The 20789-nt window shown below is 43.5% G+C and overlaps 3 protein-coding genes across 3 annotated transcripts; 1 reads left to right on the top strand and 2 right to left on the bottom strand. All coding sequences in view use genetic code 11, as the record gives it.

Moving 5' to 3' along the window:
• Nucleotides 1–726: 726 nt before the first annotated feature.
• On the top strand, nt 727–6306 carry EGR_04376 (DnaJ subfamily B member; the record flags this gene model as incomplete). The annotated part of the gene is made up of 12 exons (XM_024493625.1): nt 727–859; nt 892–1371; nt 1408–1502; nt 1850–1959; nt 2039–2202; nt 3503–3594; nt 4040–4294; nt 5095–5334; nt 5379–5571; nt 5641–5754; nt 5790–6020; nt 6230–6306. 12 exons carry the CDS (start codon nt 727–729, stop codon nt 6304–6306), a joined length of 2184 nt encoding a protein of 727 aa, XP_024351946.1.
• Nucleotides 6307–7191: 885 nt separating this feature from the next.
• Nucleotides 7192–8472, bottom strand: EGR_04375 (hypothetical protein; the record flags this gene model as incomplete). Its single annotated transcript, XM_024493624.1, has 1 exon — nt 7192–8472. One exon carries the CDS (start codon nt 8470–8472, stop codon nt 7192–7194), a length of 1281 nt encoding a protein of 426 aa, XP_024351945.1.
• Nucleotides 8473–14460: 5988 nt separating this feature from the next.
• Nucleotides 14461–20720, bottom strand: EGR_04374 (Fatty-acid amide hydrolase; the record flags this gene model as incomplete). The annotated part of the gene is made up of 12 exons (XM_024493623.1): nt 14461–14604; nt 14887–15297; nt 15381–15575; nt 17090–17212; nt 17318–17442; nt 18532–18569; nt 18642–18848; nt 19539–19672; nt 19923–19994; nt 20067–20231; nt 20312–20473; nt 20688–20720. 12 exons carry the CDS (start codon nt 20718–20720, stop codon nt 14461–14463), a joined length of 1809 nt encoding a protein of 602 aa, XP_024351944.1.
• Nucleotides 20721–20789: the final 69 nt, after the last annotated feature.

The raw sequence follows: 20789 nt of genomic DNA, 5'->3' as shown, positions 1-20789 counted from the left end.
CAAATTCAAAAAACACATAACATAAAAAGCAACAAAGCTGAAGTACCTACTTTTGCGGATAAAATTGCCTTTGAAACTATGTGAAACCAAAACATGCGATGTGTAACAAAGACATCTATTCTTCAGTGACCGCAGTTAGGCTAAAAAGTCCAAATTTACCTCATTAGGTTCCAGCAGATGTGTGCGGATCGCACGTGATTTATTTAAAAATTTTATCATGCATATTCTTAAGAACAAAAAACAACATTACAACGAAAATCTGGCAAGTTGATTATGGGAATTAGCCATTATATGCGAGGAATTCTACAACATCTTAAGCCATAATTGACAACTACGCAACAGTTCGAAGTACTTTTATGATTCATGCGAACCAAATACCTAACCTTTTAAATATGTTGCGAATAGCACCCGAAGTGCCTTATTAATTGTAAATGACCTCTCAAGTAGTTGCGTTGATGGATAGTTTTTGAAATATTTAGTTGACGACTTGCCTTCTCAGTTTTTACTTATTAAAGGGTGCCTTGCTGACTATTTTGGTTCTTAGGTCTCGTTGATACTGTGAGTTGCTTTATTTCTAATTGTAGATGATCGAACTCTTTATCGTTTATGCAAATTGTTTATCGCGGCGGTCCTTTTTAGTGGGCCTCCTGTGGTTTCGGTTTTGTGGTACTACCTAGTTAATCCCCAATGTTTTCGTAGGCCAATTTTTAGCGTATTAAACTGCATATGGAGGCAAATCGTGATGCTGCGGTTCTTTGTGTGGAACGGGCTGTTTCATATTTCAAACAGGGTAATACCACAGAGGCGATGCGATTTGCTAAAAAGGCGAAAAACCTGTTTCCTGGGGTCAATATTCCCGGTAGCTAATGCTTTCCTATCATTATGCATTAGACTTCATATCACTTGGCAATGGAGACACAGATGTAAGGAGGCGTAGGTCTGTTAGCCACTCGAGAAATGAGTCCGTAAACGGGGAATCTCGTCGGTCACGCGAAAGATCGGAAGAGAAGAGTTTTACAAAGTCTCAAGTCGAATCTGTTCGCCGAATTATGGCTTGTCAAGATCTCTACTCCGTATTGGGGGTTCCTAAAGACGCTACCGAGGATGATATTAAACGAGCCTACAAAAGGTACCGCTTCCGTTTGCTGGTTTCGTCACCCTGCTTTAGCTTGGCGCGACGTTTTCATCCGGATAAAAACAAGGCGCCCGGTGCAACAGAAGCTTTTAAAAAAATTGGCAATGCTTTTAATGTTCTAGTAGACGCCGAGAAACGTCGTCACTACGATCAATTCGGCACGGTTGATGAGGAGCGCCCCCCTGTTACACGTCGACACGGTGTTTATACTTTTGATGGCAACACCGGATTTGACGGTAGGTGTTTTTGGGGGCTTACTATCTTTCCTCTAGCTGAATTTATCAATATGTTCTTCAATGGTGGCTTTCCATTCGCGCAGAATGTAAGATACACGCGACACGCGCAGCATCACGACTCCAATCATGAGGTTAGTTGTTTTCTTGTTTCATGCTCGTCTTTCGATAAGTCCATAAGATAATATGCTTTGTTAGATCCTAAAAGCTACTTTAAATTCTAGTGTTTTGTTAGTAGAGCATTACCACAAGTCTGGGTGTTTGATTTTCTTTCTTTCCCGTAGGGTGAAATTTCAATTTTGCAAATACTACCTTTACTGTTTCTGTTCCTTCTATCACTGATGAGCAGATTCCTGCAGGAATTATTACGTCTCTAAAATAGACACGTGCACCTACTTATTTTGTGACCCTGTGATTCGTATTTTAAATAAATTTTCCTTGCTAAAAACTTTCTCTTCTTTTTTTCGTCCTCCAATCCTAGAATAATTATTTCGCCTACATCCAAATTTTACCACTTCTTATCCTGTTCGGACTCTCATTCCTCAGTAATTTTCTTGTCAAAGATCCCGTCTTTAGTCTTCAGCGGACTTCGTAAGTTAATTCATTCCTTATTCTAATTAATTTGCTTGAGGATGTAGTGGATAAATATTTTGTTTTGCACTTTTTAAAGAAAGTACACTGTACAACGTCACACGCAAGCTCACAGCTTGCCCTATTATGTAAAGGAAACCTTTCCACAGGAATACGACGGGTCCATACGTCATATAGAAAATCAAGTGCTTGAACAACATCTATACGTTCTCCGCGATAAGTGCTTCAAGGAACGCGCACAAAGTGAGTACCATTTTCGAGTCCTGTCTATAACGTGGCAAAATAAGCGGTGAAATCCCTTGTCATCGCATTTATTTGTCAATGGGATTTGCATCTGTTTCAAGGAAGTGCAGTTTAGCCATGGCCTTTTTGAAGATTATGGTAGAAAGGGGTCGGCTCGATCTCCGTGCAGTGTTTGTATGGATAGTCTGTCTGTACTCCGTGTGGTTTGATCACTTGTTTACTCTACTTAGGTAACCAGAACTGTAAATTAGTTGCTGCACTTTGTGGAGGGGGAGGGAGGATTTTTAAAATTCTTTTCCATCATGTACTCTTATAAATACGCCAGTGGTAGGTTGAATTGCATGACAAGTTTGATTCCCTCGGTTGTTAATAATCTGGAAGGGCGTTAATTTTATTTGTTTACTTAATTCGGTAGGAATTCAATCGGAGTTCTCAATTACCAACGAGCGCTTAACCTCAAAGTGCCTGAGTTCTTTGCTTCTTGTTTATGTATGCATATGTATTTTGTATACTTTGCTGTGTGGTGGCAAACTTTTACCATTTCTTTTTGAACACGCCATCTTCAGTGGTCACATCCTCTCACTCGCTTCACTAATTCATTAAAATGAGGCCGAATTAGAGAGTGGCTGGACGTAAATGGGCACTACAGATTTCAGAACGAATCATTTGAATGGAACCAATATTGATATCTCAAGGAATTCACCTAGCTAATCAAACAGGGCTATGGTGTCACTATGCAAACATCCACTTGCACAGGCCACTTCAAGCCTCTCAAGGTTTGGTGATGAGATGCTGTCATTCAGCAGTAAGATATCTTAATGATACAAGAGTTTCAAATACGTCCGGCCGTATTTTCATCTATCACGGAGGGTCTCGGTAGTCCTGTGACCATTTTTCGTGTACATTAAACTCCCTCCTGATCCCGAACGTCTGATTGAAACTAAGTAACTTACCACGTGATAAGTCCTTCTAGAGTCGTGAAGAACACAATTTTGCTCGAAAGTTGGCGATTCTGAAAAGTTAGTTTGTCCCAGGATGGTTCAGCCGTGCTGGCAATTTTTTGGAAACCTCCCAGGTAATTATTAAATGCGAGAAGGATAGACGTGGCAACAGGGGACTGTATTGAAAAATAAGTGCAGTTTTTACTCGATGTAACTCGTTCCTTACCTTTACAAACTCGAGATTCCTAGTTTGACCGAAAAGCTTCTCGTGGAACAAATTTTGTTGTAATAAAACGCCAAAGTTAAAAGCATTACAGCAGCACTAGGATCCCCTACCCACGTGTTTTCTCAAATTGTAGAAGAAGCCCTATTATATCGAGCTCGCTATACTCGGGACGAAGCAGCCTACGAACATGCGAAACGCTTCCCTACGCCAAGCTGTGATCGAATGGTCCAACTTTATGGATGATGATACTAGTATTGAAAGTGGCAATCACTACGATATCACCACTTATTGTCACTTACTTTTCATTTGTCTTTTCCCTTTCCTTCCTCTGCATATGTATACATGCGCTGAATACCGTGTTTCTGTCCACCATTGTAGCTCAAGTCAGACCCTACTCTCGTCTATCCACCCTCTCTTCCCTCTCTTTGTCCTCTTTTGTCCACACCAAATAAAGGTAGTAAAGAAATTCTGGAAGAAATTCTGATTCCTACTCGCTACTGTACGCTCCCATTACTTTTGATCGCTGATAAGAAAATCTCTACCACTTTTGAAGAACAAAGTGTTTTTAACTGAATGCAAATCATGGGGATTGGGACTGTTTTGCCTAATGTTTTTATTTTTTGGGTGGGCGGATTTGACCGTCCCGATTTCATCCTCTTTGTCCTTGTAGCTCCATCTCAAGATGCAGATAGGGAGCTTAATTGCGAGGGGGTCGATGCTGCGCTTATTGACGTGTCTAGTGCCAAGAAGTGTTTCCACAGTGATACCGAGCGAACGTCTATGGCGTTCCTTTCTCTACGTGCCTGGAGATCAAGAGAGGAAGATCAAGAAAATGAAGAGAATATGTAACACTACCGAACTCTCTTCCTCCATTCCAGATCTCATTGTTCTCGACTGCGAAGATGCCGTCTCTGCTGAAAATAAGGTGGGATTTCTTGCTTTAACACTCCATTTGTCGCTGATGGGATATCAGCATATAAATATGCGGAGCATTCAGGTTCTATCGGGACCTTTGGGTACAAGTTTTATTTGTTTTTCGGCATAGTTCCTTGTTGCATTTATGCACTTCGGCATAGAAAGGTGGGTCAGTAGGATTGATTCTCCTAGGACAACCTGTTTCTCCCCGTCATCCATGTCGGCCAAAAGCCTAAAGCTGTCTCAGTGCCTTGCGTGCCCCCTCCGAAATTGGCGGTGTGCTCCACAGGAATGGTCGTCAAGGCTGTAGGCTGGAAAGGGAACCACCATGTTTCGATCGTTACTAACAGATGCAAGATCATACTTTAAACATTTGCATCCACTTCATGCCTTACTGCTGATTGACCAAACGCCCATCCACTATACCATGTGAAGCTTCCCGCGAGTACGCGTAGACATTCGTTCAGAAGAAAATCCATTGTCATATGCTGTGCCATGCACGCACTCCACTGCTGTTGCTTGGACCTTTGGTTAACTGTCTGGACTGGCTTGAACCAGCCCACGCATGATATGTGCGTCGGCCATTGTAATTACTAATGGGAAAGGCTTGCCACTTGCTACAGCGTGTACTACTACCACGATTAATGCCAACGTGCAGGGAGTCTGGGCGACTAGTAGCACAGGTAGGTACCCGAAAAGGCTCTCTTAGTTAAACTCATAAATGCCATTCTCCCATATATTTGGTAAAAGTGGAAATCAACAAGTCTGTTGGGCATCCACTCACTCTCCTTTTTATTCCACTATTGCAAGGCACTGGCTCGCAAAACTATCGCTTCGTCGCTACAGGCACGAGATTTTGAAAGGTACCGAGCGCATTTACTGCGAGGACTTTCGCTACGCATTAATGCACCCTCAACGGGTCTGGCTGCAGATGATCTCTACATTGTTCTTTCAACTGCTGCAGAGACCATGAAGGCCGATGGTGGTATCTGGCCGGGTCCTGACTACATCTCTATACCGAAAACTGAGTCTGTTGCTGATCTACATTGGGTATGCCTCACTTAGTCTTTTGAAGTTTGGTTCCCTTGGGTTAGGTGGAGTCCCAAGTAATGAAGATATTTCAGAAACATCCCATTGCGACAATTCCTAACCTAGCTCTCATCGGGATGATTGAATCAGCTAGCAGCCTGATGAATATGCGAGAGATTTGCAGGGATGCTCGAAAAACCCTTAAACTCCCCCTGGTCGCTATGGTTTTCGGTTCTGACGACTACTGTGCCAGTCTAGGTAACGACCCAATTACTATTTTTAAACATACTAATAACGGAATAAGTCTAAGTATTGTTTTGTTTTCAGGCGTTACTCACTCACAAAGTCGCCAGGAGGCGCTATTCGCGCGGCAATATTTGGTGACAATGTGTAAAGCTTATGGGCTAGCCTCTCTGGATATGGTTGAGACGGACTTAAATAGTGGGTTTGTAATTTAAATGCCTGATTACCGTTAGATATGGAAGCCTTCCGCCTTAACTGTGACTTTGGCGCACGACTGGGTTACGATGGAAAGCAGCTGATTCATCCGAAGCAAGTCGAACCGGCCAACGCAGCGTACGCACCGAGCCCAGAGCGAATCGAATGGGCCACCAAGGTGGTGGAGGCGGCGGCAGCACATACCACTTTATCCTCTGTCTCTACCTCTGCGGATGCGAAAACTGCAGATCGTTCAGCTCTTGACGCCGGTGCGTTTGTTTTTCGTGGCAACATGATTGATCGACCAACAGTGCGACAAGCCGAGCGGGTGGTTGCACTTTCCAAACTCATGCAAGGATGCTGAGATGGATGTAGACAAAAGAATCATTTGAATTGTTAATGTTATTGGTGATAATTGTGATGATGCCTTGCTATTTCTTTCGTATTAACACATTATTTCCTGCCTATTCTTTTACAGTTGTGATGTTTCAATCACCTCTCAAGTGTTACCACGGGTCATTGTCATTGTTCTTTGGCCCCAATAATCAGAAATAGAGTCGCCTACTCACGCACTACCAAATCGTGTTGTCTTTGCATTGCTTTGCTAACAGGAGCGTTGGAGGCTAAAATTTGCGTTTGCTTATGTTTTACGGCGTTATGTAATGTTGCGTCAATGTAATCCAGCACTCCATGCCACTGTTGTGGAAACTGTTTCGCCGAAGACTGCAAAGGTCCGCATGATGCGGAAGAATTGGGCGATGGTGTAAGATGGGCGATGTTCTCTCGTCTGCCTGAAGGCATCAGGTGCCACTGAGCTATGACCTCCGGATCTCTCGGTATTCTGGCAGTAGCTTGACCGGACGGTTGGGCGCTTCCTGCGAGTGTGCCTTTTTTCAATGTGTCTTGCCTAGCCAATCGTGTGAAGGCACGTCTTTGTTGCCATTTGGTCTACTTGACAGCGCAGTAACACAGGGATCCTCTCTCTGTAGTCAGGATGGACCTGGCCGTCTTAAACTTGTACTTATCGTCTTGAGCTTGACCCTCGTGAATGGCTGCAAGAACACCGCGATAGCGTCTCCCTCTTCAAACTCATGCGCCTAAAATTTTAAGGCCAAAATAGATCGCCTCTTGTTTGGATTTATACTGCTTCAATTTTTTCTTTGGCAAAATTTCTGTAAAGAAATTCAATTAGCCCTTAGTTGATATTACTGCCACCTTTGCCTCCCTGTTTGCTTCAGATAAAAAAGGAGAAGCGAAACGATCGTCTTCCTTCACAGATGTGATTTTATTTCAATCTATAAAGGAAATCCGATCGTCGGATTCACGAAGAGTCTGACTGAATCTGCACGATCGCGCAAAAACAATTAGTCAAATGAGAGCAGGACGTTGGCAACTCTCGACTGAAAAAGTGGGGTGAGGGGGGGAAGATGGGGGGCCACCTTAGTTGCACTCCATATCCACAAGGCTGTCTAATTCTTCAATCTCCTGCTCCAGCGTACATACACGCTCGCCTTCGAATTCCTCCCTAAGTAGGACTTCTATCTCGTCGTTCTCCTGCTCTTCTTCCTTCTCTTCTGCTTCCAGGGCATGCAGGTACTCTGCGCATTCAATACAACTAAGTGTCAGATCTTCCGAAACCTGATGATTGAAGTTGTGATCAGTTGGTCGAAGAAAAGATGTGATCCCTTCAAACCGAATCCTGCCTTCTTCACCGTCCTGGTAGACGGCTTTTTCACATTTCTGGAGTCCTTCAGGAAAAGGGTCTCCCCCTTGATACGGCTTTGCATAAATTTCGTTATTTTCTTCTATGTTATCCTGAAATAGAATAACTGAAGGCGTCTTTTTACTCCCTTCATTCCTATTCTGTGTTGGCATGTGTGTTTGAAGGTCTTCAATGCTTGGGAAGTGCTGTAGGGTTGGAAATTCGCCCCATTCACGTGGAAGATTTGGATTTTCCAATACCAGGAACTGTTTTTGCTGTTGATGCTTTTCTAGAGGCTGCATTTTCTGTTTCTCTCCGCTTGACGTTACTTGCTGATTTTGCTGTTGTTCAGGTGGCACCAGAGGGTTGCCCTGCCAGATGTGTCGTAGTTTTTCATGGGTTATAGCAACAAGGGTTGTACATTTAAACCCCTGACTGATTAGTGGAGATCCAGCACCCCGTTTAAATCCACCAGAACTATTCAGCCGAGTGGCGAAATCATTGACTAATTTGAGAAATAAATGATGCTCGCTGGGCTCCGTCAAGTAGTTCACCTGAATCAACCAATTTCCACGAGCAAAGAGCACCTGTTCATGGGTATTTGTAATGTTGATTAGAAGGCTGGCACATGTCTGACTGACCTCTCCACCCATCGACGCATTGCCATTGGCATTTCGTACCCGACTTTGAGCTGATTTGGGACCGGAGTGAGCTCGCTGAAGCATGGTATTGCCATCAAATACCGCCAGCTCGCAGTGACATCGTTTGGCGATGGTATTGCGAACCGACCGGTAGATGGGATTGACAAACAGATCCTGACTTAGCGTGCCCATGGGAATGGTAAAGATGAAAAGAGCGACAGCATTTTGAGCAGTCGGACCGTCGGGCAATGCGTAGCAAGCGGAAGGGAGATTGCGAAGTTGAACGCTCATCATGGCCTCTTCAACAAAGGCCGGAGAGCGTGGAAGGAAACAATAGCGCGTGTCTGTAAATCGATATGGGGTGTCCTTGCAAGTCATGTGATGAAGGCGTCAAGACTGTCACTAGAATGCGCCTTAGTCCCTTCTGTTTGCCAATAGCTTTTTGTTCTTTTAAGTAGTATATTGCCACTGCCTTTGAAAAATACATTTTACCGCCTACGGATGTGAAATGCAAAATTGAGACATCTCACAACGCTCAATAAGACATAATTGTTATAACCAACCGAGTTTTCACCTAGAAGAATCGGAAGACACGGCTGCACTACTGACGCCTTTGCGGCGATTGCTAGATAGGGGTTAGGTCACAGTTCTTTGTAACCGTCATGGAGATGGACTCACGTGAGGCTGCGAAGGTTTGGTCAGTCTAGACAGGTCTTGAATTGATAGTCTCAGGTGTCGAGTCTGATTCACTGGTGAAGAAAGCAGAATGGGAGGTGGTTCTTCCACGTGTAGGTGGATGTCATCCACAAACAGGTGTGAAATTCTGTCTACAGCCTACCGCGCGCAGGTCGAGTGTCTTTAGCATTTGGAACTGAACAACCGTTAGGTTCACCTGCTTGACAAGCAGTTGAGAATAAAATCACAAAAGTCATTTCTTACTACAAATTAGTCAGTCAGTCAGCATCCTACTTTGCGTGTTGTGGCATTCTACTAACACATAACCGCATTGTTTCCAAAGGCGGTATACGAGAGGCTCCTTCATTTTCGGTTTGGGGTCTACCTCGGTTAGAAAGACCGACAAGTTCAGAACACACATCCATCAGGCTTAACCAACTCTGCAATACGATGAGTCAGAAGAGGTTATGGTAGTCACTCCTTGATAAATTGACTCAATGCAAGCATATAAACAATGACATGGAGTTGAATGGACCCTCCATGTGATTAACAGTTGTCGAGGCGAATTAGTAGTTCCAACGCTGATTGTTGGTGTTTAAATAGATCACCAACAGTACCACTTGTCAAGCCATCGTACCAGGTTCTTTTCTTCTGCAAAGTTTTTCCTTTCATATACTGATTAACCGTTCCGTTTTTAGTGGATCTTCTTCGAAGCAGAAGGTAAAGTAGATATGAGCGTGTTCAACGTGGCCATCGAGTTATATCTGTTGTGTGTGTGTGTGTGTGTGTGTGTAAACATCGGATCCTGCTTAATTCCCAACCCAAATAGTATAGGAGGCGGCGCCTCAAATGTAGGGACTCTCGCTTACGATAAATCAAAAGTAGATAGGCGGAGATCCTCTTCTCGTTATAGGAGTTTCCAGAACATCTTCATTCTATCCATGCGTGATGGTGGTCAATGATTAGAACTGGACTACAGCGCAAATTTCAAGACGTCCTAGGGTGTCTAAGAGCTAGAATAGAAATTTATAACTTCTAGATCATCGAAGTGAAATATTTACTGGAATTGTAGATATTTCCTCAATTTCCTTAACTCTTAATGGAGTCCGGGGCAATAAATTGCTCTATCCACTGTTTCGGAAAAGAAATAGTAACAGCGGCATATTTTATTCTCTAATCAAATGAAAATAGTGAGCGAGTTTTGAGTTATCCAAGTGTCTCCCTTGAGACCTACATTACATGTATTTGGGCAGTTAAACAGAAATGAAATCCCATCTGTGTAGCAGTATTGCATTTCACCACTTCTGAGGAAATCGTGATGCATTCATTATCTTCCAAATTCACTAGGAAAATGAAAAAAAAACCATGAAATCGATAGGCAAAAAAACTAGTGTAATTGTCCTACTAGAGGTGTTCATTTTGAAATGCGGACTATCATTTCGTAACCCTTAAGGGGAGGAGTTGCTGTGGTGATACTACTCGCAGTGGTAAGTAGTAAGTGTGCCTTGTCCACTCCGACTTAGAAACACTAAACCAAGAGGAGGTAGTTGACCCTAGTGATACTACACACCTTTCTGCAAAGTTTTTTTGGCAATCCGAACTCGTGGATACCAACTCATATCTACAGAAGACTTCAAGTACAGACTGAGATGTTGAATGATAGGACGTTAACGATTTGATGAGGGTGGCGCGCCTTTCAGTGATGGATGGTGCTATCGACTACAAAGTCCCGACATTCATTCCTGTAAACAACTAGCTGACCAGTGAAATGCCTGTCTAAATTTGGACATTTGATCGACACACAACCACTTATTGCATAACAACGGGAAGGATAATCTTTTTCCCATAAAATAACCACTTGTGCTACCAGCCTTCTAACAAAGCAATAGTTTACCTATATGCTCCTTTTTCCCTCCTCCACAAAGCAGTCAAAATCCTTCCCTGAGGGTCCCTCATAGGCAAGTACGGTTCGGCCGATACACTGTCGTCTCCTCAGCCCCAAAAACCTTTGCTCCCACTGCGGAAGGAGAAGAAATTTAATCCTGTCCCGATCTCCGCCTTCATGTTCTGGCAAACTCGTCAATGTAAAGCTCTTCAGTTTCTCAGTAAATGAAGTCTCTAGAATAACTGTTTGCAAGTTTTTGAAGTGATGTTCCTTCTTGAATTCGTCTCGATGACCGGACTCACCGAAGTTACCCATTACGACAAGGCTAGGCTATTGCGAAAAAAAATACGTCCTGATTATTTTCTCTCCTTTGCATACGCCTTAATTGTGCTGGTATTCCTTACCAAAAGTGAGTCCATAATTCGATTTTGCACCGAAGTGACACACTTCTTTAACTGTTGGCAGACATCGCCGATTTCGCTAACCCCATTGGCTGCTTCCAATCCGTTGCTCCTTTTCTTGCCTTCCCCTTTTGAGTCCACCGTTGGTATCATCGTTATTGTCAACATTTTTCTTCGGGTATCACCTTCAGTGGAATTTGAAACAACCTTTGACAAATCCATCACCTCAACTTTCTTCGTTGGACCTGCTTCAGATTGTAATTGGCGTTCCTGGTCTTGTTGCTGTTGCTGCGGATGGAGATGGTGGTGGTGGTAGCAGTGACTACACGGCCTGAAACAGCAGGAAGATGAGGAGATGTAAGATTGACACTTTTGGTGTTGAATGTTTTTTCTAGAGATCTCCATTTGCGACATGCATTTCTGTCGGAGCGAATGCTGACAACGGACAGGTGAGGAATTCATTGAAAGCGCACTCCGAATCCTACATCTGCATCTGTGTTCACACTTGCATGCACGGGGAGTTTGTGTTATTTCGACCAAATTTTTGCTCAATTTGTCTGAGTCACTTCGAACCCTACAAGTCGGAACACCAGTTTTTCTTGACATTTTCTCGCCTTGGTCATTTGACAATGGGGCAGAGCAATGACATTTGGGTCTTTTTGATTGTGTATGGCCTTCAGCGTAGTCAGTAGCGGTCTTTGTAACTAAAACTGTAAAAGTCTACTTGGTACCGAATGATAAAGAACTTGGTTAAGAAGGTGGAAATGTGATAGCTCATGTACAGATCGATATATGCTACTGATATAATATAAGTAGAAGATGTGACAGCCTTAAAACTAAATTAGAAGGACCAGCATGTGTCGAACAGAATTGGTCACGTTGTCTAGTTGCTAAGGCAGCTCCATACTAGCCACTTCTGCTTCCTGAGACCCTCCCAGCAATCATCCAGGAGACGCATTGGCGTGCATTGCACCTCTGTCACCCAAGACATCCATCGTGAAATCGCTGATTATTTAGGCTGGAAACTCGATAAGTTCTATGCATACACGCACATGACTCTCTATTGTAAAAAAAGATTAACTATAACCTTAATTGAGCCAAGATTAACCAAATTGGGGCTAAAATGCAGCACCCATACGTACTACTAGCCTGTTCTGAAACGCCTTTGCGCTGTTGATGTGATTTCCGCATCCCCTTGAACCGCCTCTGCTGTTTTGACTCTGAAATCTCCTGATAGGATGGAGGAAGTGTCGTCTTTGCTGGTGTGCATATAGCTCGCTCGTGAGCACTTAACCGAAAGGGTGAATGATCTCTTTGAGCATCCCATGTGGTTACAGGCGGGTTGCAGACAATACGACCATCAGCTACCATGCCTAGCCAAGAGGTACGAGAAGGAAACATAACGTTAGAAGAGAGACGTCGATTTTTCCTTATTACTTAGAGGCGTCGGGTTCAGTCTGCAAGTTAATTTCTCGGAGACAATTAGGCTTTCTAGCTTTTCAATCCATTCGTAGATGGCGATCCCACAGGAAACAACTTTGTCATCACAAGCAGTTTTACCAGCAGACTTCGTCCAAGAGGGATAGCTACTCTTAACCTAGGTCTTCACAATATTTGGCTTACCAGACAGGCGCGAAATCAAATGGCGATCCAATTATTTTCTCTGTTTTTAAATCCTTGACGAGAAACGCCTTATCTCCTGTATTCATCCAAGCCCTATTGAATGCCCTCCCACCGCAACCGTCCAAGCTGGGAGGTGATGGAGGGCAAGCACCATTTTAGCCCTACAAGTCCATGATCGGCTTGTAATGTAGTGGTGCTCAGGCCGAATATTCACTAGTCTCCTCTTCAGTAACCCGACACTTCTTCGTGGCCTAGCTATCCAACCTCTCCAACTACATCTACCTCTTCAATACAATCAAAATGTTGGGGATTTTGTGGCCATATTTTTTCCTAGATTTATTAGAACCACGAGGGGAAATAAAAAAGGCAACTTAATACATTACAAAATTAAGGTGTGAATAAAGAAGTGAAACAAGTGGAAATAATTCAGCGGTTCGGCGTGCTCGATGCAATTTGTTGACTGGCCTCCTTGAGAACGCCTAGGGGAAATAAAGAGATGGCAATTTTCATCAGTGGAACTTAACTCTTTCCAAGAAAAAAAGGCAAACTATCAGAATAACTGAGGCTGATGACAGCTTCAGCTATACTGCATAGTGAAGGAGTTCTCTTAGCTTTGGGCTGGAGAACAAAGTAAGGGAGACTCGATCTTCCATGGATTAGCTAGCTGAAACCACTAAGATCAACCTCCAGCCCAAAGCCGATTAGGTGAATTCCTTCTCCCTTTTTTTCTTTGGAAAGATTTAGCATGTTTGCTACCGGTGTCACAAATATGTGACATACCTTGTTTATCATTTTATGATGACCGTATGAAGTAAATTGTGTGTGCGTGGAAAACAAAAGTTGGTAGCAAACACGTTAAGTCAACTGATTAAATTACCAGTCTCTCAAGCTAAACCGAATGGAAGATCGAGTCGTCTAAATACCACCATCTGGAAAACAAATGATTTAAGCTTACTTCGGATCACATTTTCCAGTGGTTGCATAATGACATTCTCCCGGGGGAAGTAGCGTTTTAAGTACTCTTTGAATCGGCTATTTTTGATGCCTGGAAGTTGATTTCTGGAGCTGTTTAAAACTCCTCTAAAAGGTACCCCTGAAGGTGTTTTCAATTCTGTCACACCGTTGTCACCTCCACCACCTGATCGTCGATACGAAGGAATGATTATGGATCGGCTTGGATCGGGAAATTTGTTGTGCATCTTGCTGGCAAGTTGATCGGGTTTCAATTCACCGAAAACCACCTCCAATTCACCCTTGCTCACATCTAGACCGGCTTTCCAGATCTCCGCGTCGGAATTGCGACTAGCTCGAAGATTGATGCCTTCGTTGGGAGGCATGGAAGGCTGATTGCCATTGCCAGTGGATTTTGTTGATGATGGGAGGGGCTGAAGCGGCGGTGGTGGAGGAAAGGTCCCGTGTCGCATGGCATTCACGAGGGGTCTGAACCTGCCAGCAGTTGGTGGGTGAAGCGGCGCAGGTTTCACAGCTATCGATCGACGGCACGTGGGTGACAGGACTTAAACTTTTGGCTTTCAACACAAGTTACCGCTTTTTCGGTGATCACCCTGTTCTATATCGCCCTACTATCCACCAATCCACAGCAGATGGTTTGCTGCTATCAGAAACCAGTCGATCCGTCTAGATGCACGCCTTCCCAGGGGAATGGCCTCCCCCCAGCGGCTGGGTTATTACCCGCAACCATAAAAAAACGCGTCAGTATAGAAGTAGCTTTATTATAGAGACATAGATAAGGTAGTACCGGAGAGAGGGTAAAGTAGTCCCCTAAGGCGACAATTTTGGCAGCAGACTGGAAGGACATTGATTACCCAATTCAGCTTCCCTCATGGCAAACAGACAGAGCTCATCCTGCCAAGGTAATGACATAAACTGAATTGGAATTGGTAGTCCTTCTGTCCCTCGTTGAAGCTGTAAAAATGAGGAAAGAGAATTAAAAAGTGTATTGCATATTTTTCCAAACTCAAAAGTCGGTCTTTACACGAGCCGATTGAATAATCGTGACCCCACCGTCACCAGTACAACAATACGGTCGTCATTTATGAATGCAATCTCCACCTCGTCTTGATTAGGAGTGTCTTGATTGAATCACGACATGTGCATCGGCTACCGCGAGTAGTGAGAAGGCAGATCTGCAGTGTTACCCTGATAGGTCTAGCTTGAACGCCGACTGTATACAAAGTCGTGACTCACCGGAAGCATATTTTTATGAAGAGATGACAGTGCTCCATAACCCGTGTAGAAATTCGCTTCCTCTTCATCCATCGCCGACTTAATTGTCACGCCGTTTACTGCCTGTTCCAACACCTGAATATCTCGATCCTCTACGAAACATTCCGACGGCATACATCCAGCTGGAACATTTAACGTGTTGGCAAGGTTCTGAAAGACCAGCATACCAATGCTGGCGTAAGGAGGGTTAATCGGCAAAGCCGCAGCGAATCCAGCCACAGGGCATAGAACCACATCGATGGATGATGCGCGGAGACTGTCCATAACTAGATGGCGGAAGGCTTTAAGTGTCTGGACAAAGGTTCCTAGATCAGGGACCCCCGAAAATCCACGCACGGCCTTGGTTAACGCCAAAAGATCCCATCTTTCCGTCTGTGTAAGAGATCACTCACAGCATTTGAAGTCAAATGCAGAACCTTTTTGGTTCAAATAATAAAAAAAAAAAACAAACTTACAAGTTTTAACTTCATTTGGAGCCACCACCGTCGATACCACGGCATACAGGCAAGTTGGTAGATAAGCCGAATGCAAGGATCAAGCTTATCATGGGTAAGGCGACGTTTGATGGACTCACAACCATCGGAGAAGATGCCACGAAGAAAGATGTCTATATACTCCTTTCCTGTAAAGGGTGGAGTCCACTCCACTAGCTGAAAGAACATCAACACAATTTAGCCTAATTTGCGAATAAAAAGGTCTCAAAAAATTATTAAAGAAAGGAACAAACTCCATTTACTCTCCACTCAGCTTCTCACTACACTGATTCCAATGTCCCAGAAGTTTCGATGTGAAAGCATTTGCCATTTTGCATGAAACAGATGAAGTTCGTGAGCACGGGTCTCCCGAATCCCGTCGAGCTACCAACCAAGTAAGCGATGGATCAAGACTTCGGTGGAGACATCCTTATTCCCGATGTAATGAGTGAACAAAGGCGACGCGATTAGTGCCTACGTGTCCAGTGGCCAAGGTACAGAGACCATCTGAGTGATCCTGCTTATCGGTGGTTTCATTTACGCGTAATTACACCTAGTGAGTGACCTTGACTTTCCTCGCTTGAGTGGTTGAAAGTAAATTTGGGGATCATCTCAGCTTTCTATTGATCAATCAGAGGGGACTTAGCGAGGAGACGACTCTTTAGTGCTTGAATTTTAGTTGTCAAGCAGAAACGCTTTTCTGGGTTGCACGCGTTCTCAGCACAGCTTTACTTCTTTGTAGAAAGTCTGTTTTTTTACTATCATTGGAGAATACGTCTCTTGTGCAATTTCATGACAACTGATTTCGCGTCGACCAGACGTTCTACGCGAATGAGTGTCAAAGGTCTTCTGTAAATATCCTTGGGTTCAGATTTGGCATGTTCGTTGACAGGCTCCGTTCATCACCATGCTTACCGTCAATGTTGTCTGGCGACTTGATTGACGATGTCTAGGTGTGTCCGGCCATCACGGAAAAAGGGTATGTGCTGTGGATGGCTAAAGTTATAGATACCCAAAAAAGCTTGACAACCATTTCGATCTCATGTATTGTATTAGCATGATTTTGAAAGAGAAAAGGTGGTTCTTCAGCCCCTCCAAATAAAAGATGCTCAAATCAAGACAGGATTCTTAATTCCACAGCTACTCTTAAAGTGGAGGGCTACCATGGCGACACTACCTGTGATAGTAGGTGTCACCGGTAACAGTCCTAGTGTCAACAAAGGCGTGAAACCCACAGCACATGTGTCAGTAACATGCTTATCCAGGGTGATTTATGCCAACCCAAAGCTTTGATAGTGAGCCAGTGAGTGAAATACCCAAGTCCCGAACCCCCGGTAAATGCATAATCCGCTATCATGGCATGCCATAACGATGGTGGGAAGGTAGAGCAAGCTCTTTTAAAAGAGCTCAATGTTGAAATGAGTGCGAAAAATTAATCAAGGAAACTGGAATCAACTCCAAATCCCGGTTTTATTTGAATGTAATGTAGCGAAGCTTCTTCAAGACTTATATACTTTACAATGCCCTCAAAGGCAACTCCAGCCATTAGGAAAGTTTGATAATCGAGAGCGCTGAGAGCGACGCTTCAGACACAAGGAGATGAGTGACGCGCGAATTCCAAACAACAATCACACCACACGTGCCCTCTTGCTAGCCGCTATGAGAGGTTACAAGTAAACGTAGAGACCCACCTCATGACCACGTGAGATAAGTTTGTCACGAACACTAAGAAGGGCACGACGAACGGCTGGCACGGGAACTAAATCCTCGAGCTTTAAGAAGTAGCCAATTCGGAGACGTCGGTCTTTTGGAATCTACCAATGAAGAATGAACGACATGCGATGTAATTAGCCAAATCTGATGATTGTGTGTGGAGGCTATTTTTTGTGCAATCTGAGGATACGGTTTCTTTTCCTCACCTGGTGGAAGGGAACAGGAGGACATTCAGGATCGAGGGTTCGCGTGAGAGGAGAATTGAACAATGCCTCTATCACTAATTGGCAAGACGCTACATCATGACAAATGGGACCCCAGGTTGGTGCAACTGTAAAGTTCAAAACGCGAATATTCTCCTATAAACATAAGTTGCTACTCATTCCTGTTCAACTGCTGACAACATTTAAGTTGTCTAGAGGGCGGGCCGTCCATCTAGTCATTCATTCTCTTGATAGGCCTAACCAATGGCAATAACTTTTCAAAAATACATGCTGAAACAGGTCCATAAACAGAAGAACCACAAATGAGTCGTGAAACAGGAACCTGATAAGGTTATATAAATCAGAAATTGTTATTTTCCAATTTATCAGCGGTATTGCTTAGTAGAGTCACATAAGTGTGACATCTCAATGGCCTGACCTGACTGATACCACAAAATCATATCACATTATAGCAAGGCGTGTAACCAATCCATTTTGTAAGTTCGTACGACTTCTCTGTTGCGCAATCTCCACCTTTGTAAAATGTTGTGCCTTTTAGCAGTGAGGAAATCTAGCCCTAACTCTTTTCGTTTCACTTGTGAACTGCTTTTCTCGGAGGTTAGCGCTCACCGCTTCACAAATCTGGATCATTTGAATTGGATATCTGCTCGACAAACGTTGGAACACAGTCTGTCAGGAAACACGGCCTGAATGGGAGACACTTTCTCAGTTTCTGAAACATGCACAAAGCGTCTGCAACTTCAGACTGTAGTTATTTTCAGTTAGTAAGGTAGAAAATCTTGAAGGACATTTATCGAGTACAACGGGAAATTGTTGTAGAGGACGCTAGGTGGTACTACACCGAGAGAGGATGACACACATTGCGGTGCACAACAAGGGTATGTAAATAATGGTAAGGATTTAACAGGCACCTAGAGGTTACAACAAGTCATCGTCATGAGATTTATCAAGCAGTGAAAAACTTTTTCAATCACTTGAGAGAATGGGTCGGATTGAAACTTTACATCGAATTCAAAGGTAAATAAGCCCTATCATTCATGTCTAGAGGGCCGAAAGGAAGTATAAACATCTGACGAGTGGACTGCGACTAAAATGGCTCACCATAGGAATACCTGGTAGTTTTAACAATGGGTGTGGAGGAGAGAAAAATAATAAACGAACTTCTCCACTATCGGGCCATTCAGACAGTAACTTACTGGGTTTTGCCGCCGCAGAGTTTTCGGGATCGCGAGCGCTAAAGGTGGAAAAAAATGCCATGGAGTGGACACAAAAGAGGAGAAATACAGATACGAGGTATTAACTTAACCTAAGACGTCCGGCAGTTGGTTTAAATCCTACGATACCGCACATGGCAGCAGGGAGACGAATGCTACCACCAAGATCACTGCCCAAACCTAGGGGAGAGCCACACGCACTCACAAGGGCCGCTTCACCTCCACTTGATCCGTGAGGAGTGCGGTTGGTTCTCAGTGGGTTCAAGGTCACTCCATTGATTGGGTTGCTGCACTGGGTGCTGGAAAAGATAAGGGAAGACGCAATGATTCCAGCTGTCGGAATTAAGACCGGCTTAGGAATTCACCACAGGCTCTTAGCTCCTCCCTACGTTCATTCGAGAGGCGATCATATCATACCGGGATTTAACTTTGCATATTTGTTTAAATGGGTTGCCTTTCGGCTCCTTTGTGGTGAACCAGTCTAGACACCCAAAGCTGTGGATGTCTGCTAGTACATACAGACGACTCCGAGCACAGTACGGCACCAAAGCATGACAACTGACTCGTGCCGATGTCTCAAAGACGTTAGTGACAATCTCACCCGCGATGACGGGACGCTTCAGAGTTGAAGGAGCTTCTTAAAAGAAAAGTTTAGGATTTTCCAAATTGCATCGTCATATGGGTATACTACCTCAATTCCGGAATCAAAGCGTTGGAAGAATTCGGTGAGGCAAAGTAAGCTATCCTATGACTTTTAAAAGGTGCAGTGAAACTAACCATGCTTTATAGGTGTTGGTTAAACGCTAGGATAAGAGAATAAATGTGACATGAGAGGACCTAGTGAGGAAATAAGGTGTGTAACCTTTAAATTTCCTCTTTGAACTTAGTAACTTTCAAATTCCGGTGTGACTTGAACACGATTTGTAACAAAAAATTCATACCAAGGGAAGAAAGTTAGATATTAAAAGTGGTTATTATGAATAACCTACCTTAGCATAGTCTGTGGAACATTAGTCCTAACAAAGGGCACTCCACCGAGGTCACGAATCAATTTCAAGACTACAGAGTCGTCTTCTTGTGGAATACCGATGGAACATGAGCATCCCAAGCAAGTATCCAGGTCCTATTAAGAAGAGGGAAACAACTCACAACCCCACGAAAAAACACTTTTAACGGGTAACAAATTACAGGTTTGCCCAATTTGAAGACTGAATCAACTAACAGTCCACTTTACCTTAGCCATTTTATATGCCAGGAGGAATAATGAAATACAAACGGAAGCGCTGCTTAGAGTTTCCAATGATTAGAAATTTTCCCATTTGGAAGATGGAAGATACGTCAAAACGGCATTGCATAATAAGAAGAAATCTCACTTTGATCTCAAAGCACTCCTTGAGACTGACTGGAGCTCCAGCAAGTGGTCCTTTGAGATTCACATCAGTGAGCTACCAATGAACAAAGAAAAATCGGTAAACTAAGCGCTTGTAAACTTATTTGCAACTAAAAATGCAACAAACCTCTGGATACAGGAATTCGGTTGCGCAATTAAGTTCTTTATCAACTTTAAAGGCTTTGTGTTGGTAGGCCAGAAGAACGTAAGCCGGTGGAAGTTCTTGTTTCTTCAATTTTTCAATGAGTTCAGGAAGAGGAAGCCTTGTGATCATATCAACATCGTCTCGAGGCTAGTAAAAGATTGCAAAGTACCAAATATTTCAAGCGAAAGCAACACATTTCATTTTGATCTACAATGGATTAAACTCACAATAGGATGATGCTCGATGTAAGAAGAAAATTTGGACTTAGCCTCTAGAAGGCTAGCGATTTTGGCGCTCCTTTTGACATCCAAAGCGCGTCTGCAGTAAAGGTCCCACAGAACTTTCTTGACTAAGTACAGAGAGAAAGCTCCGACAGACACCGCTGCAACCTAAGAAAGAAAAAGAAATAGCATGAAAACTAGTCACTTGTAGTGACGGAATACATTCTGGTTTCACAAAAAATTCCAAATCATATACTATGCTACTGCTAAAATCACAAATTAAATAAGTATGTTCACAGCCCAAATCCAGATCTCTCACTCAAGTCTCTGCTGGATGAAGAGATATTCATAAATATTCGAGAAAGTTAGTTAAAAGTGGTACCTTCAAGTGAACAACCTGGAATCCAAACAGCATTACGATGGGGACCAGACAACGAACGAGGCCAATTTGTGCAGATCAACAAGGACATTGGATTAAAAAAAG

The sequence above is a fragment of the Echinococcus granulosus genome (assembly GCF_000524195.1).
Source record: "Echinococcus granulosus chromosome Unknown EG_S00027, whole genome shotgun sequence".
NCBI lineage: Eukaryota > Metazoa > Platyhelminthes > Cestoda > Cyclophyllidea > Taeniidae > Echinococcus > Echinococcus granulosus.
The sequence above is the reverse complement of the archived record's forward strand: the minus strand, read 5'-3'. Positions and strand labels throughout refer to the sequence as shown.